Consider the following 19,717-nt stretch of genomic DNA (forward strand, 5'->3'; position numbering starts at 1 on the left):
TGCTGTAGAGGGAAGCTGGACCAATAGCTTAGGAGACACCTACCTTCTGTCCTGCTTTCTCTTTGCTGCCAATTGGTTGGCTAATGAATGTCTGACCAATGGTGTCTCCTAAGCTACTGGTTCTGCCCCATTTGTAGATTATTGGCTGGCTAATGAATGTCTGACAAATAGGCTTCAGGGGGAGGCAGAAGCAGAAGCTTCAGAGCCACAGTCTTATTTCCTGCTTTCCTCTGCAGCTGTACATCTGGAAGATTTTAGCTCTGATGTCTCTGGGCTATGTCGGAAAGAATATTGGGAGTGGTGTAGCATCCACAACACCCACAGAGCTGGCACCTACTGTATGTCTGTATCTCAGACATGCATGAGTGTTTAATTATACAGCGGCTATCTAATCATAGCCTTTCATAAGACAGGCTGGCCCAATACTCATAGCTGCTACAGAAGGCTGCTCTTCCATGAGGAATATGTTTATATATGTTTTAAAGGGCTAAAGTATACCACAGTATGTCAATCAACTCCAACTGCTGAGCTCTACGATTCCTGCATCTCCCTTAGAGATCTGTGCTTGTCTCATGCTTTCTTCAGTTCAGATACTGTCCTTGTCTCTGCTTACATGCTTTGACTGCAGTATGTAGCTAATATTGTTTTCTATCTTACTACATTCTCTTTGTGCTCCCTTCCTCCTTGGATTACTGCAACCAAATGGATTTTTGTCCATACAAAATTATTCATTTAACAATCATTAAAAATAAAAAAAAAGTTTTTAACTCTTTTCTAAAGATATAATAAGAAGAAACTTTTCTTAGTGCAATTGGAAGATCACTCCAAAGCTTTGTTCCTATAAACTCAAAAGATTTGTTCATCAAAGGTTTCAAACGACCATATGAACTTATAGAATAGCTATGCCTCAATGACTGTTTATACCAGGAGGTAGCTCTATTTATTGGGAAAGTTATATACTTCATTAAACCTTCTGGTCCCATTAGTACTTGCTATGTGCCAAAGAAAGCTTGTTTTATAGAGTCATAGACTGCAATGTCTTATTTGGGGGGAAATGATCTCCGAAAACAGAAATGAATATCACTCTTAAATCAGGATATATAGGTATGATCTCGGTCTTTTAAATGTACTGATTTCTCACCATAGTACTTCTCACCTCTGTATGGGCAAAGGTTTAGTAAGCCTTGAACTAGGGGCTTGCTTAGATGAGAGGCTGTTGCCTTTGCTCTGAGTCATCATATGGCTCTGCTAAATTAATGCTCTGGAAAGCTAGGAGACACTGGACTGAGCCTAATCCTAGAATATGGCTCTTGAGAAGAAGAATTGCTAAGGAAAAATGGAGTTATTCCCATAAACAAGAGGGCTGTTGAGCTGACTGCAAAATCCAGATATGGTGATCCGTGAGTTTCATGTGTACTTACTGAAATGAAATAGCTGCATTTTTGTGAGTGCCTGGATAAAAGGAAATGAAGTAATGAAATGTTGTAATGGGATATTCTGACCTTCATCGGACTTGTTTATGAGTGATGTGAACCGAATCTGTTTATGTCTTCTTTGAACTGAAATTCATGCTATATTGTGAGTCCTTTTGAAGTTACTGAAATTTGTAAATAAAGACAATGTTCTGTGTGAGCTGGTGTTTAGCTTAGAGACCTAATAGAGAATTTCAGAGAGAGCCTGTTCTTTATATTGGAAGTTGATCAGTGTAACCAGATATTATTGTTGCCTGTTAATTTACTGGTTAAATAAACCAAACATAAAAGCTTCAAAGAGACAGCGATTCATATAAGCAGAGACTTGGAGCTTGACATATTTGTTTTCTAAATTTTAGGCCATTGATATATTTTATGTAATTGTTTGATTTCTTAATTTTGTTAACTGCATAGAACTTATCGGTTATGCAGTATAAAAATTGATTTTTATGCTATGTTCATTCTTTAATTCTTGCCTTTGCTGTCTCTTTTGAGCCCTCTCAGTCACCGTCTCTGCCTTATCTCACTGCCCTCCCCCTTTTCCTTCCTGTCACTCCTCTTCACTGCTTTCTTCCTGGAGGTCCTAGGTGCTTCTTTACCTGCTTTTGCTCTCCCTATGTGTTCTGACAGTCCTTTAGCATGTCTACTTCTCTAATCGCTCTGGTACTGTACTAACACTACACTTTTACTTTCTTCTCAACTCCTTTACCTGCTGGCTTTTAAAGGCATTCTTCTTGTCCACTGGTCCACGTAGCACTTACCCACTCTCACTAATAGACCCATGTACATAGTCATTTGCTGCTGTGGTTCTGCCACTTTTACTCATGCCCTCTCCTGCTATACAAATTTGTTGCCAGAGAATGTGGTGAAAACAATTAGCTTAGCAGAGTTTAAAAAAAGGTTTGGATAATTCCCTAAAAGCCATTATTAAGATGGACTTGGGAAAATCCACTACTTATTTCCAGGATAAGCAGCATAAAATCTGTTTTACTCTTCTGGGATCTTGCTAGGTCATTCTTGGAAACAGGATACTGAGCTTGATGGACTTTGGATCAGTCCCAAAATAGCAACTCTTATGTTTGCATGTTCTTACTGTATATACTGGCATTCACATGTATGCAGTATGTGCACACATACGTATATAAATGCCAATATTCTGTCTACATGCTAGTCTATAACACGGCACCTAAATGTGATGCCACATAATTTGCACCCAAATTTCATTAGGAATAGATGATCCCCTATGCAGCATCAGCGTGCTTAAATGTAAATACCTCAATGCAGCATGGGGAATATATATTCTATAACAGTATCTGGGTGTCCAGATTCCATTATAGAATGGTGGCCCAAATATGCATTGGCACAGTTAAATGCAGGTGTGCCCACTTAGAACATAAGAATTGCCACTGCTGGGTCAGACCAGTGGTCCCTCGTGCCCAGCACCGAGCCCTGTGGCACCCCACTGGTGACGCTCTTCCAGTCCGAGTATTGTCCATTTACCCCCACTCTCTGTTTCCTATGATCCAGCCAGTTTTTAATCCACATGAGTATTTCACCCTCGATTCCATGGCTCGCAATTTTCCGAAGTAGTCGTTCATGCGGAACCTTGTCAAACGCCTTCTGAAAATCCAGATATACAATGTCGACCGGGTCGCCCTTTTCTATCTGTTTGTTTACTCCCTCAAAGAAGTGCAACAAGTTCGTCAAACATGATTTGACTTTGCTAAAATCGTGCTGACTGGTCCTCATCAGCCCATGTCCATCAAGGTGATCAATGATGCAGTCCTTTATCAGCACCTCTACCATCTTTCCTGTTACCAAGGTCAGACTCACCGGTCTGTAGTTTCCTGGATCTCCCCTTGAACCTTTCTTGAAGATCGGCGTAATATTTGCCACCTCCAGTCTTCCAGAATCTTTCCCGATTTGATCGACAGATTGGCTTAGGGCTCCTTTTACAAAGGTGCACTAGTGGTTTTAGCACGTGCTTAGCGTGCACTACAATGCCACGCGTGCTAGCCGCTACTGCCTCAAAACGCTAGCGCACCTTCATAAAAAGAGCCCCTAATGTAAGATCTCTGGCAGGCATAAAATGGGTGCACCTAAGTGTAGCAAGCTATGGGTGTAGTTTATAGTATTCTATAAGTTATGTATGGGAGATACACCATATCTCATCCATGCTCCACCCTCATGTAGTCCTCCATACACTTATGCTCCATGACATGTATGTGCTCCTGTACAGAATGATTCTTAAGGCACTTGTGCATGTAAGTTGCAGTTTCTGTTGCATTTATGTGCACAAGGTGTAGATAACTAAAGATGAACTGTTACAAAATTGCCTTTTTTGTGATTAGATATGAATAAATCCAGATCTATACAGCACAGAACCTACTTGGTAAATGGAACAGAAGACAACTAGAAAAGTACAGAAAAGAATGGCAAGGGCAAAAGAGGGTAGTATATTTCAACAAGACTGACAATTCCAACACTAATTCCAAATATTGCATGTCAAAGCAGCTCCCGATTGGTGTAGGCTGACTTTGGTAACAGGAAGAGGAGGTCGGAGCATACCGCGAATGATTTTCTATACCCATCGGCGCCCCAACTGCCCTTTCCTGCCTTTTGACAGATGCAAAATCGCATTTGCAGATTCTTGAAATTCGCGGATGTTCCTGGAATGGAATCCCCGCATATTTCAGGGTCCCTTCCAAATCCCGGTAGTATCCCCCTCACAAAAACCTAGCAGACCACACTGTAAAAGACTGCAGAAACTGAGAAAGATCACCTATTCTACAACCACCGATCTCCTCACCACCAAATTCTCCACGGTTTCTATTTAAACATACGTTCTATTAGGAACAAGTCACAGCTGGTCAAAGACTGGCTGGAAGAAGTCAACCCCGATTTTGTCCTTCTAACAGAAACTTGGCTGGTCTCAGAAAATGACATCATTATACGCGACTGTCTCCCTCCTGGGTTCAAAATTCTATCTCTACCTAGAAGCAGAGGTAAAGGAGGAGGATTAGCCATCATCTTAAAAGAATCTTTCAAATCCACAATCCTAGCCTCAAATTCCTCAGCGGACCTTGAAATCATGTCCTGTAAACTCTGGACAGACTAGTTAGAAGACGCGCTAATACTTACCTTATTCTACATTCTGCCTAAGAAATGGCCTGCAGCCAAAGACTCTTTCTACGAATTCCTCCTTACAAACTCTACACTAGGCCCACACAACCTACTAACAGGCGATCTAAATATTCACCTAGAGCAGACAGAACAGGGTGACTCCAAAGATCTAATTTCCTTCATTTCCTCACTTGATTTCTTTGTGCCACCCCCAGAAAAGACCCATCAAAAAGGCCACCAGCTAGATATAGTCACCTTTTCCACCAAAGAACCAGCCAATCCCAAGATTCACTGGAACCAAGCCACTTGGACCGACTCTCTATGTCCGACCATCGTTTATGCAGTTTCCAACTCAGCTGGCTAGTAAGACGCTCCCCACCCAAACCCAGAGTGGCAAAAAGACCTAATAACATGGTAGCTAGCAGAGGTAGGGTGAACTCAATAGAATTCTGGTCACACTATGAATTAACGTCTAGCCCAGACCCAGCCTCCTTCTCGGCGGACTCTTGGACCAACAAGTGTACGCAGTTATTAAACAAAATGGCCCCAACTAAACTAAGAAAAATAAAAAAACAAGAATCTGGATGGCTGGTACGATACTGAGTTAGTAAATATGAAACGGGAGTTATGGAAACTCGAAAGACAATGGTTGAAATCAGGGGACAGTACGGGGAGGTCAAATTGGAGACTAAAATTAAACGAATACAAAAAACTAATAACAAAGAAGCGCTCCAACTTCTACGCCCAAAAAATCGGATCGCCAAACACCAACATTAGAAATCTCTTTGAATTAGTCAATAATCTCTATAACACACAGGCCCTATCTCGCTCTATCCTTGATTCCCCTCCATCTGCAGATGAACTGGCGGAATTTTTCAACAACAAAATCATCAAATTAAGGTCAAATCTAGCGAGCTCCTCAACCAACCATTTGAACTATCCTGTTGCCCAACACAAAGATGACCCTAGGGTAGATATGGCCTGGAATAACTTCACTTCACCATCCTGGCAACAATTCTCCAACTATTATGCGAAATACGCCGTCTCCTACTGCAGATTAGACTGCTGCCCCCCAAACATTATGAAAGTCGCGCCACTCTCTTTCAAAGCCAAGCTATTCAACTGGCTCTCCTCTCTCCTGCTAACCGGTACTTTCCCTGAGGATCTAGGCCAGATTCTGATCACCCCAATCGTAAAAAACCCTAGAGAATCTACCAAACAGACATCTAATTACAGACCAATTGCGAGCACTCCCTTTTTCGTCAAGTTAATGGAAGGTCTGGTCAACCAGGAACTAGTAATGTATCTGGAGAAATTTAGCATACTGCACGACAATCAGTCTGGTTTCCGCTCTGGATTCAGCACCAAAACTGTCATAGCATCACTACTGGATTTCCTCCACACCTTATTCAGCCATGATTCTAGAAGAGATCAAACTGGCTATGTTACTCAAAGCCCAAATGATGAAGTTATGCCTGTCTTATTTTGGTCACACTGTCAGAAGAGAAAGATCATTGGAGAAGGACATCATGTTTAGGAAGATCGAAGGAACCAGGCGAAGAGGGCAACCTGCAATCACACTGAAAATAACAATGAGAATGACGCTGGAGGACCTTTCCGGACTGGCACAGAACCTATTTCTATTTGGATCCACAATTCATCAGGTCGCTAGGACTTGAGTATGAGTCGATGGCACCTAACAACAACAACAAAGAGCCAAGCTTTCACCTGGTTCCAGAGTATGGGGGGCTACTCCATAGAAAGCTTGCTGGCGGGTATCACATCATGTGATGTCTTCTGGAGAGGGTGTGGTTAGGGATACTCCTTGGGAGAACCTTATTGACCTTGAAGGTTTATAGAGAGAGATCCTATTCTTCATGTACTCTGGGCTATTTCCTTTGAAGGCCTTGAAGATCAGCCAAAGTTTTAGCTCTGTATTGTACTGGTAGCCAGTGAAGTTTTTGCAAAAATGTTGTGATGTGGTCACGTCGCTTACAGCCTTCTGTTAGTCTTGCTGCAGCATTATGAATCAACTGGTGCAGACCCTTTGTAGTCAGGCCAGTGTAAAGTGAATTACAATAATCCAATTTTGATGTTATCATGGCATGCAGAACTGAGAGTTCCATGAGAACTGAACAGTAGCTTTAACTTTCTAGCATCCAAAAGAAATTTTAATTTCAGTAGCAAACTGTATGACAACCTACTGACCACCAGAGCAGCAAAACTGGACAGACAACTCACCAATCTGCTGTCATCGACCACAGACTACAAAAGAAACAAAAACCCTACTCTTCAAAATATACATAAAACCTATATAACACAACCAGATTATCTCAGAAAAAAAAATGTTCAAACTACTCCTTATATATTTCCAAATATCATGACAACTCATATGTTATCCGCCTTATTTATTTAGTAATATGATAATTCTTATGTAATCCGCCTTGAACTACCTTGACAATTCTTATGTAATCCACCTTATGCATTAGCAAAGTCATGACAATGCTTATGTAATCCACCTTGAGCCGCAAGGTAATGGTGGAATAGAAATTACTAATGTAATGTAATATAGATTCAAGAAAGATATTTATTATTAAAGAAATTGCAATACATTGAAAAGGGATCACAACTGGAATTGACCCTCAAAGGTCAAAACTTCATACACAAAAGTCATTTTCTATGATCCCATGTACTTCAATAACAGTAAAAAAATATTCATATTTTAAAGATCGTAACCAAATCAGATTTGTGATGAAAACACAAACACAACAAACAATCATGATCCTGGGGAAAGACAAATAGGATTATCGGGGAGCTCCATGTGGAGGGCAATTCTCTAAGTGAGTACCTGCATTTGTACATTGCCTGCACAATTAATTGCATAGAATTTTAGCCCTTAGATGCATACTTACCTGGGAAAGTGCCAGCAGGCTACGTAATCACTGCTCTGTAAGTGAAATACACATGAATGTAAGGGGACATATACTGTGACTTATGCACATCCCTGCTGCATTTAAGTAACCAGTTACACTAAGTCTATGAAATCTGAGATATTCACTTGGGCTGTGATCTATCGCATTCCAAGAGGGATGTCATTTCTAGCATGCCTGTGGCAGACTCTGGCAAACTCAATATCTGCAGTTCCAGATTTATCAACTGGTGGAAAGGGGAGCCAAATCTGCATCTCAGAGTAGAGGTCTTGCTCTTTCCCCTTAGGTTTCTCAATATACCACCTCCACAAAGGGAAACACAGCCATGGAGTGATCTTCCCAATGCCTCTACTCAGGGTGCCATTTTGTTTTCCCTGACACAGCTAAACTGTTTTAGAAAATCACATATAAATGCACATTGTTATGCACAAACAAGTCTCTGATAGAAATAAAATAATATGCTACTGTATATAATAACTGGTAGGGCTTTGGCAAAGTGACATTTTAATGTTGATGCTATAAAACAAGTACTTTCTATTCCGTGAGGTATTTTAGCAGAAAAAGTTTCATAAAAAATAGAGCTCCTTCATCCTGGATTACAGTTAGTGCTGTTGCATGCAAATCCAGTTTTGGCTGAGTTTTCTGTATGCCTCATTATTTTAATTCTGGGCAAAATCAGAACAGCACTAGCATGATAAACAAGCTTCTTTATCTTCTGTCAATAATTCCATTTCCTGAAGATAAGATCTAAAAAATATATTGCATTGCCACACTATGGCATTCTTTTTTTCCATTAGGGAATTCTTCCATTAGTTTTTATCTATTTGCTCATTACCCCAGGTCCCCTCCCCTTCCAATATCATCATCTTGCAGAATAAGAAATTATTTGTAACAGCACTGGTTTCTTTTCTATCCCAGATTAAGTGGAATATTTTTGTGATGTGGTCCATCTAAGTTGTGTTGATTGATCCTGGTCAATTGTTTATTTAATCAGTTTTCTATACTGTTTTCCCAGGGGAGCTCAGAATGGTTTACGTCAATTTTATTGAGATACTCAAGCATTTTTCCTTGTCTGTCCCAGTTGGCTTAATCTATCTAATGTACCTGAGGCAGTGAGGGATATTAAGTGACTTGCCCAGGGTTACAAGGAGCAGTTTGGGTTTGAACCCATAACCTCAGGGTGCTAAGGCTATAGCTTTAACCACTACACCAAACTCTCCCGTGGTGTCACAATAATAAGATATTTTAATATCTGTGAATTTTATCAGTAGTGTTATTGCAGTAAATATCTTTTGGGTTAACATTCAGCTGCATTTATCTGGGTAAAAGCAGCTCCTATCTGGATAAGTGCCACGTGCAATGGCCAATCACAAAGTTTCAGACTGGATAATTTATTTAATTTATAGTTCGCATATACCCATACGGATTACATCATTACATAGATAATTCAATTACAATGCATAAAACTTCAACAGAATAGACTCGCATCACCATAAATCACTAATATAATCACACTTAAAAAACTTGCACAAACAGTTTTCCATAGTTTCTTAAAACTGCATATAGGCCCTGATTCTCAGAAGTCGCCATTAAAATCCCATGCGCCATTGTAGTGCCAGTAAATTTTCCCAATTTCAAAACAACAAGCGATGCTCTAAAAACTTAGACTGCAAATGAGGTCCAGGGAAATCCACGGAAATTCTATCAGATCAGTTGCTAGAGAAAACGACTGGCACATATGTAGAATAGTTCATAGAAAGAGGCATAAATGTGCGCATGAACAAGTAAAAGCTACAGCTTAGGCACACATGAGCATCAATCATAGGTGTATCTTATTGTAGTTCATCATAGACGCACATCATAAGCATGAGTCACATGCGTCAATAGCCGTAAGGCGCTGGTATTGCAATAGTCATAATAGTCACAAAAGTTGACAGATGACTAGTCCCTACTGCTGTTATGCCCAATCACACACTGGAAGGTTTCTGTGCCAAGGTACTGTAGGACAAGATATATACTATGTTTCCCTGAAAATAAGACAGTGTCATATTAATTTTCGGTCCATAAAACGCACTAGGGCTTATATTCGGGGATGTCTTATTTTTTTCATTTGCAACAATCATCTCTCCCTTCCTCTCCTCTACCCCAATTCTTCCTCTTGTCTTTCTCCCCTCCCCCCATGTGCAGCATCATTCATCCCCTCTCACCCATCCCCTTGTGCAGCAGAACCCCACCAACCCTCCCACCATGAGACTGACATACCTCCACTCCAAAGCCTCCTAAAGCAGCAGGGGTGGGGGTTGCTGATTTTTTCAGCATATCAGGCGATACTAGTGTCAGGGATAGAATCAGGGACTGTACGGATATTCGGGGGGGGGGGAAGCCTTCTGGGGTCGATCTTAACTAGGGCTTATTTTTGGGATAGGGCTTATATTAGGAGCATCTTTAAAAATCATGCTAGGGCTTATTTTCGGGAAAACACAGTATATATGAAATTTGTTTTCTACACTGCTTCAGCTAAACATGCAATTGGCGCAGACTTGCCGGTATATGGTTTTAACGAACACGCATGAGATGTACTTCTAACATATGCATATATTATATGATGTCCCAACCCTATAAAATTATAATGTATCCTTTTTTTTTAACTTCCATTTCTCATGCAATCAGCAGCCACAGACCAACCAATACACTTTTATTTTATTTTTTAAAATCTTTATTAAGTTTTCAAAGCTAACAAAAAGTGCAAAACAATATACATACATATATTAATAATCATAATAAGCACTTATAATCAATCAGTAACAATACAGAAAGGATAAAAACTCCGCTCCCTTCCAGTGTTTTCAATCAGGGAATAAAACCAATACACTTTTAACAAATGCGCATGAAACGTACCTTTAACACACATGCCTGAGATGCATTTTTAACACACATGTATATTGTGTTCATGCCAGTAATTTTGGAGCATTAAAGGTTGGTGCTTCATTTCGTACATCACCATGCAATATCTGAACATTGACCAGAGTGCTTATTTTAATATTAAACATAGAAACATAGAAATAGACGGCAGATAAGGGCCCACGGCCCATCTAGTCTGCCCACCTTAATGTCCCTCCCCTACCTTTGCCCTGTGAATAGATCCCATGTGCCGATCCCATTTGGCCTTAAAATCAGGCACGCTGCTGGCCTCAATCACCTGTAGTGGAAGACTATTCCAGCGATCAACCACTCTTTCAGTGAAAAAGAATTTCCTGGTGTCACTTCGTAGTTTCCCGCCCCTGATTTTCAACGGATGCCCTCTTGTTGTCGTGGGACCCTTAAAAAAGAAGATATCTTCCTCCGCCTCGATGCGGCCCGTAAGATACTTGAACGTCTCGATCATGTCCCCCCTCTCTCTGCGCTCCTCGAGCGAGTATAGCTGTAATTTGTCAAGCCGTTTTTCGTATGGTAGATCCTTGAGTCCCGAGACCATCCGGGTGGCCATTCTTTGCACCGACTCCAGTCTCAGCACATCCTTGCGATAATGCGGCCTCCAGAATTGCACACAGTATTCCAGGTGGGGCCTCACCATGGATCTATACAATGGCATAATGACTTCCGCCTTACGACTGACGAAACCCCTTCATATGCAGCCCATGATTTGTCTTGCCTTGGACGAAGCCTGCTCCACTTGATTGGCAGACTTCATGTCCTCACTGACGATTACCCCCAAGTCTCGTTCTGCTACCGTTTTTGCTAGGATCTCGCCATTAAGGGTATAAGACTTGCATGGATTCTGGTTGCCCAGGTGCATAACTTTGCATTTTTTGGCATTGAAGTTGAGTTGCCATGTCCTAGACCATCGCTCCAGTAGGAGTAGGTCGTGCATCATGTTGTCGGGCACTGAATCTTCGTCTGTTGTGCATTTGCCCACTACATTACTCAGTTTGGCGTCATCGGCGAATAATGTTATTTTACCTCGAAGCCCTTCTGCCAAGTCTCTTATAAAGATGTTGAATAGGATTGGGCCCAAGACTGAGCCCTGTGGTACTCCACTAATCACCTCCGTCATTTCGGAGGGGGTGCCATTCACCACCACCCTTTGGAGCCTACCTCCAAGCCAGCTCCCAACCCATTTCGTCAATGTGTCACCTAATCCTATAGAACTCATCTTGCTCAGTAACCTGCGGTGTGGTACGCTATCGAATGCTTTGCTAAAGTCCAGGTACACGATGTCCAGGGACTCCCCAATATCCAGCTTCCCCGTTACCCAGTCAAAGAAGCTGATCAGGTTGGATTGGCAGGATCTCCCCTTAGTAAATCCATGTTGTCGGGGATCCCGTAGATTCTCCTCATCCAGGATCTTATCTAATTGGTGTTTGATTAGAGTTTCCATTAGTTTGCTCACTATCGATGTTAGACTCACTGGTCTGTAGTTTGCTGTCTCCATCTTTGAGCCTTTCTTGTGGAGTGGAATGACGTTAGCCGTCCTCCAGTCCAACGGGACGCTGCCTGTACTAAGGGAGAGGTTGAAGAGCGCGGACAGTGGCTCCGCCAAGACATCACTCAGCTCCCTAAGCACCCTGGGGTGCAGGTTGTCCGGCCCCATTGCTTTGTTAACCTTGAGCTTTGACAGCTCACCGTAGACACTGCTGGGCGTAAACTCAAAGTTACTAAACGGGTCAACTGAGCCAACCCTTGTCTGTAGCTCTGGGCCGAGCCCTGGCGCTTCTCGGGTGAAGACTGAGCAGAAGTATTCATTTAATAGTTGGGATTTTTCCGAATCTTTTTCCACATAGTCTCCGTCTGGTTTCCTAAGACATACAATCCCGCCTGAGTTTTTTCTTCTATTACTGATATACCTGAAGAAGGATTTATCTCCCTTCTGGATGTTCTTTGCTAGAGACTCCTCCATGAGGAATTTAGCCTCTCTGACTGCTGTTTTGACGGCTTTTGATTTGGCCAGGTAGTCTGCTCTAGAGTCCTGCTTCCCTGATTGTTTGTAAGAGATGAATGCTTTTTTCTTCTCCTTGATCAGGTCTGAGATCTCCGCAGTAAACCACTGTGGCTTATTGTTCCTTCGCCGTTTACTTACTGATTTTACATAGCGGTTTGTTGCTTCTTGTATGGTTGCTTTCAAAGTCGACCACATGTCTTCCACGTTATCGGTTTCTTCTTGGCTTTGTAGCGCCTGGTGAACGAAGTCTCCCATTTCTTTGAAATTTGTGTCCTTGAATTTGAGGACTTTGGTTAGTGTAGTAGATTTAGTGAAACCTTTCCTGATATTGAACCATACCATATTGAGGTCACTGGAGGCCAATGTGTCGCCCACCGAGACCTCTGTGACACTTTCTCCATTGGTAAGTATCAGGTCCAGTATTGCCTGATCCCTTGTCGGTTCCAACACCAGTTGCCTGAGGCTTGCTCCTTTCATAGAGTTTAATAGCCTCCTGCTGCTGCCGGAAGCAGAGGTAAGTGTAACCCAATCCACATCAGGCATGTTGAAGTCACCTAGCAATACTGTGTCCCCACGCAAAGTGATATTTTCTATATCTTCGATTATTTCCATATCCAGGTCATCCTGTTGTCTTGGGGGTCTGTAAATTACGTCAAGATACAAGCATTTGTCCTTCCCTCTGGCCAAATTAACCCAAAGGGATTCCCCAGTATACTGGACATCTGAGATTCTCGTGACCTTAATGTCATCTTTAGTATATAATGCTACACCCCCTCCCTTCCTACCCTCTCTGTCCCGGCGAAGCAAGTTGTAACCCGGTATGACCATGTCCCACCCGTGGGAGTCTGTGAGCCAGGTTTCGGATATCGCCACCACATCCAGGTCGGCATTCCTTATTTCTGTTTCCAATTCCAGGATCTTGTTTCCTAAACTGTGTGCGTTGACGTACATAGCCCTCCATGTTATATTTTTGTTATGTCTCAATGGGGATATTCCTGTTTGAGCTATTTGAACACCTTTAGCATTGTTTGTGTTATTTGTGCTTTCCTGAGGCTCAGAACCACAATGTGTACTCCCCATATACCCAGAACTACAGTGTGTACTCCCCCTAGACCCGGAATTACAATGTGACCCATAAATATGATGTGACCCTACTCCCGACTCAAAAGTGTATGCACTCACCCCTGACCCAGAATTTCGGTGTCTACTTTCCTCAGCCTCATAAATGTATTGGCATTTTAGTTCGCCTGGTATGTTGTTTGTGCCTGTACCCTCCCCCGACTTACCTAGTTTAAAGTAGTATTAATGAGGTAATTGTAATACAATTCTCAGATACTGCAATGCCGCATGCAGAGTCATTTCATGCATTGGAAGTTAAAATGCTTCTACACTAAACCGGTTAGAACTGGTTTAACGTCGAACATTAAATGCACGGTAAGTTTTGAGCATCAGGGCCTTAGACACACATTGACATAACCATCCTGGAAGATTATTCCACAACAGAGGAGCCACACATGAAAAAGATCCTGTTCTAGTGCTCTGGTAATGTACTCTATTATAGTATATTCTACCAATGAAAGCTTCATTCCAGACTCGTATCTTAATGTCACTGGATATCTTTATTGACTGACCTAACACTATCTGGATATTGCCGGGAAGTCCAGGGAGAGTCATGACAGAGCAGGAAGTTATCCAGGTACGGGCTATTTTGCTGTCTGAACTTGTTTGGATAGTTATCTGGTGCAGAATATCAGCAATACCCAGAAAATTCTCACAGCTGCTCTAGTAGATGGATATTCATTACCAGGATCAGGTATGGCCAAGTAATGAATATTGTTTCTTATGTGTCTGACCTTTGTCTAAGTCCCTTTTTGGCTTAAGACCTTAAACGTTGAAAGTAGAAGCAGGGAAAATGTCCATAATCAAAAAAAAAGTCCAAAAGGAGGTTTTTTTTTATAATGGCCTACCTTTACATTTAGCTGTTTAAACGCCCAGACCACCACTACGTCTACACTTTGTGGCGTGGCCGGTACCTGTGCTTCAACGGGGCCGGTCCACGTTCACCTTAGAGCTACCCCGGCGTGCTTCCCTTAAAGGAAGGAAGTCCTGCTGTATGACCTTCACTCATAAGGTATAACAATAAAAAGACAAAAAAACAGAGTCAATTTACTTGTTCCTGGGATGACCACTTTATTCCGTGGTATATTGCTGGGAGTAAACTTATAGTCAGTCCAAATTCCCAAGCAGCGAAAATCATACCAAACAAAAATATAGAGCTGACCAACAGGTCTAGGTTTCAGCTCTCATCTACATCCCGACGGTTCAGGTAAGTAAAATAAAACAAAAATGTTGCTGTCTTAACCTTCAGACTAACAATCAGCACTACTGTTAGCACCTCAGATGGTTCTGTGCACAAGCCTTCAAGTTATGGAGGCTTGGTCCCCAACCAGCTCAACGGGAGTTGGTGGGGGGAAGGGGAGTAAGCGAATCCACCAATTTACTTTTCTGCATCACAGAATGCCACTAATGGCCCCACTAACCCAACCTGAATAGTAAGTGGATTCTCCCCATTAATTACTCCCCGGGTTTACCCTAACACAGTAGAAAACCAAGCCAGCTTAACTAGGCTGGATCCTGGAAGTTCAAACAACAAAAAAAACGTTGTTTTTTTTCTTCCTGCTTTTACATAAGCAGGGCAGCACAAGTCACATTAAACTTTCAACCTAAAGAACCTTTCCTTAGCAATAGACAATCGGACAGAGTATGCTATAACTCCCCAAACTACCCAGCCCTGCCACTTAGCTTTCCTGCATCAGGATGTCTTCAGGCAGACTGTCTTCAGGATGTCTTCAGGCAGGGAGTCTCCAAATAGTCCATAGGTTCTGGCTGTGCTGGCTGGCTGGCAAAAGGGTCAGTGTCTGTCTCCTGCATTTCAATGTCCTGGGCCCCAGGAGAACAGCCTGGAGAGAACTCTTCCTGAGCTGGCCCAGAGTGAACTGCCTTTTTCCTCCTCAGAGCAGCCTCTAAAGTATTCAGCCGAACACACCCTGCCCTCTGAGGGGGAGGAGCTGCCTGCAAAGTTTGCCTAGATTTCCTCGGCTTCCTGATTATCTCCTTCAGCTGGGAGTTTGTAGAGGGAGGGAGATCCCTTTGAGGCTGTTCAAGGCTATTCTCCTCACCTTCCTCTCCTCCCTGCCAATCAGCATTTTCAGGATTAAAGGGGAATGCAGCTATTTCCCTTCTCCTGGTCACAATCCTATCCCCATGATTAGCCCTCTGTATGACCGGGCTAGCTTTAGCGAGAGCCAAACCCGGTACAGTCAGAGCATCAGGGGTAGGATTGTGACAACTTATACCCCCATGACGTCTACACTTATACCCCATAATGAACCAAAAAAATGCCTAAGCCCCAAACGTCCAACACAAGGGCGTTTAGGCGAAGGAGGAGCCAATCCTTCGCCTAAAAGCTGGATTTTATAACTGGTGTATGTCAAAAACAACACCGGTTACAGAATCCACCCCCCCACGACATCGGGGCAAGAGGGAGTCCAAGCCCTCTTGCCCCGCGGCACCCCCGACCTCCCCAACGACATCGGGGCAAGAGGGAGTCCAAGCCCTCTTGCCCCGCAATCCCCAACCCCCCGATTACGTTCAGGGCAGGAGGGATCCCAAGCCCTCCTGGGGTCGTGGGGTCGGCAGGGGGTCGTGGGTCAACGGGGGGGCGATCTGGGGTTCGGGGGGAGTCATGGGGGGGTTGTGTCGAGGGCAGGAGGGCCTGGGTTCCCTCCTGCCTGTATTGTAGTGGGGGGTGGGGGTAGGGGGTCCGCCTGGGCAGGAGGAGTTGGGCTCCCTCCTGCCCGATCTTGTAAGGGGTGGGGGGCGAGAGGCCAGGAGGGCTTGGGCTCCCTCCTGGCCTGATCGTAATCGGGGGGTGCTGCAGGTGCCCAGGGTAGGAGGGCTTGGGCTCCCTCTTGCCCCGATGTCATCGGGAAACATTGGGGTGCCACGGGGCAAGAGGGCTTGGGCTCCCTCATGCCACGATGTTGTGTGTGGGGGGGGGTGATGTATTGAGGCAGGAGAGATGCCTCATCTCCCCTACCGCGATGCCATCACTCCTCTTCCCGTATTGCCGCAACCCGCAGCAGGAGAGATAGGGCATCTCTCCTGCCACGGGTCGCAACAGTTCGGGTAGAGAAGTCATGGCATCGCGGTAGGGGAGATGAGGCATCTCTCCTGCCGCGATCATTGCTATAGGGGGTAGGCATGTTGCTGGGGCCGCTGAGCTGATCGCATCAGCCAAGATCAGCTCAGCGGCCCCTTTTTCGGCACTTAGATCTGTTTTGACTAGGCCAACTAGGCAACCTGCCTAAGGTTTTGGTTATACCTGCTGCATGCCTAGGTGTAGGTCAGCCCACCTCCCGCCCACCGCCCGCCCTTTCCCCTGCTCTAAACACGCCTCTTTTCTCTCTGTGCGTTTAGTGGCAGGGGAAAGGCCTAAGCTGGTTTTAGATACGTCTAAAACCAGCTTTGATTATGGGTACTTGGATGATCAGGCTTTTTGATCGTCCAAGTAGCCATTTAGGCCACTCTTTAGACATTTTTTTCTTTTGATTATGAGCCCCTTAGACTCTTACCCCCTGATATTCCACAATGGTGGTCAGCATTTTGTAATTTAAATGTTAACTGAATGGTGTTTTTTATTTGGATATTCTGGCCCTGATTTTATAAATGGCACCTGCTGGTAGGCATCTAAATAGGCATGCCTACCAAGTGATTTAAGGGGATGGGTCTAAGGTCCTGATTGGCTCAGATGCCTAAGGGGCCTTAGGTGTCTGAGCCAATCAGGGTCTTAGGCTCCTCTCTATGTATCCCAGGATACAAGGGGGAGGAGTCTAAGGCCCTGATTAGCTCAAGATCAGGGAATGAGTGATTGTGCAGTAAACCAGGCAGTGAACTGTTTTCTGCATCAAGTTGGCAAATGTGATTGTCGCTAAATCTGTTAAAACAGGTTTAGCGACGATCACTGGCTCAGTGTCTGATTCTGGATACAAGGTAGCATTGAATATCTAGATATAACCTGACTGCTGGCAGTTATTTGAGTACTGGCAATATTTAAACCAGGATTAATTAATTGGATAAAGATGGTACAGCCTTTGTGCTATCCTTACTGTATTTGGTGGTTGCCTGATTAGAGGACTGTTGTTGCTAACTTGGGAACCTGAAAATTCATCCAAGCTGTACTCCCAGACTGTCTCAGTACTATCTGGATAGTGTTGGGGTGATCAGAAAGGATTTTTCTAAATCAGTTTCTGGATTATGGTGCTGAAAATCCAGGTATGGCTCTGGTGAGTGAGACTTATCTTAGCAGGAGCCACCCCTACCCGTTAAAGTCCCATCGAATATGGATTCATCGATTTTGAGAAGCAGGAATTTATTGTTAGCCCTTTGAAAGGTGACCTATGTCTAGATGCCAAAATTTGTTTTGGGAGGAAGGCAATAAGATAGGAACACAGTACTAGAGAAGTACCTATTCTGAATTAAATTTCACTGAAAGTCCGGATGCTAAAATGGAGAAACATTGATTAGAAGCTCAATTTTGTTTAAACAGCCTCTCTATCTTTGGCATCTTTCTGATGAGACTTTAAACTGGTGTTCTGCCCTCTTTGGACATTAAAGATACATTGAGGTCAATATTCATTGGATCTGTCTAGAGAATGTTAGGAGTCATCTAGACAAAACTTTTTTTTTTTTTTTTTTGTAAATAATGCCTATCTCTTCTCCCCCCCCACCCCCCCAAGGACTAAATAAATTTTGACCAGGTGATTTGTTATGGTGGTGGTGGTGGTAGGGGAGGCCGGATTAGGGAGAGGTGCCTGGAACAAGATTAAAGTTAATTCACTCGAGCAGATATTCAGTGTTCTCTAATTAAACTTATCCGGTTAAGTGAAGTCTCACAAATATGGTCTTAAAATTAACCAGATAAGTTTATCTAGCTAACTCCCCCTCCCCCCACACACTTATGAAACTGTGTTAGGCTTTTTTATCACTGGTCAAGGCATTAAAATCTCTGACTCTCACAGTATTCCTGTGAGCATCAGAGATAATACCAAGTTGTCAGTGATAAAAAAGCGCCTAGCTCAGCTTCATAAAAGGGGGGTCTTTACCTGCCTATATTCAGCAGACATTTCTAACTGGATATTCAATTAAAGTTTCATGATAACTTTGACCAAATATTGTGCCCCTAAATATTATCCTCTTTCTGCATCCATAGATGTATTAATGCTAATGAATTTCAACACATATTGAATTATCAAGGTTTCCAGAATTCCATCTGTAAAAAGAGACACATTTGCCTTAGGAAAGATATATGCTGACTAATTACCGGTATATTGCATACATCTGTTGATTTAAGCGTGAAGGGCTTCAGTTTAATCTCTATACAAATTATACAGTTATAATGGGAAATGGGAATGGGTCTTGTATACTGCTTTTTTGTGGGTACACATTCAAAGTGGTTTACATATATGCAAGTACTTAATGACACCATGTAACTTTCTTACAGGCAGTAAAGAATGCTTCAATGGTTCTTTGTACTGTGAATCAACTAATACATGTGTGCATGTCTCCCAGCGTTGTGATGGTGTCACAGACTGCATTGACTTCAGCCTGGATGAATCAAGCTGCTCAGGTAGTCGATTTCATCTCAAGACACCACTGGAATAGAAAGCCAGGGTAATTTTATTTAACCTGTAGACAGATGGCAAAGGCCAGTTATTATTCTGAGCAGTAGTGCTTGAGAGAAGACTTCATGGTCAAATGCTTCCGAAGGAATGGCAAAAAATCAAATCGGAAATGTACTGAAGAGATAGGCATGATATAGGAAGGAAAGCATTTTCCAAAGGGCTAGTTTATAATGTCATGAAAAGTAGCAATCTGCCCTCTAACTCAGCTGCATGCATAGTTATATTACAGCAAGATTTTGTTAAAACTGAGTTGGAATGCAGTAAAGGAGATGAGTGGAAAAGTGAGAAATTATATGATACATTTTTGTCAGTTCTAAAGTGAAAATAGATTGGGTGGGTGTGGTACACTAAATTAAATAACCTAGTACATACTATACTTAAGAAGATTTATTGCATGCCACCTAACTTTAAGAAGATTGTAGATATGCTCATATTTTGTTACACTACACAGGATAATTATGCATTTAGATACTGTATTTTTAAAAGATTTTCAGGTGAATGATAAATAGT

General features: G+C 42.8%; 1 protein-coding gene across 1 annotated transcript in view; it reads left to right on the forward strand.

The window, feature by feature from the left end:
* The window catches only part of MALRD1 (MAM and LDL receptor class A domain containing 1), a gene marked incomplete at its 3' end in the record, with an annotated part of 701,795 nt that overhangs the window by 572,911 nt on the left and 109,167 nt on the right, over positions 1-19,717 (forward strand). The window contains exon 38 of the mRNA XM_033932884.1: positions 19,027-19,152. Coding sequence (XP_033788775.1) covers positions 19,027-19,152 — 126 coding nt within the window. The remainder of the gene's footprint in view (positions 1-19,026; positions 19,153-19,717) is intronic.

This window comes from Geotrypetes seraphini, chromosome 2, assembly GCF_902459505.1.
Source record: "Geotrypetes seraphini chromosome 2, aGeoSer1.1, whole genome shotgun sequence".
In the NCBI taxonomy this organism is placed as follows: Eukaryota; Metazoa; Chordata; class Amphibia; order Gymnophiona; family Dermophiidae; genus Geotrypetes; species Geotrypetes seraphini.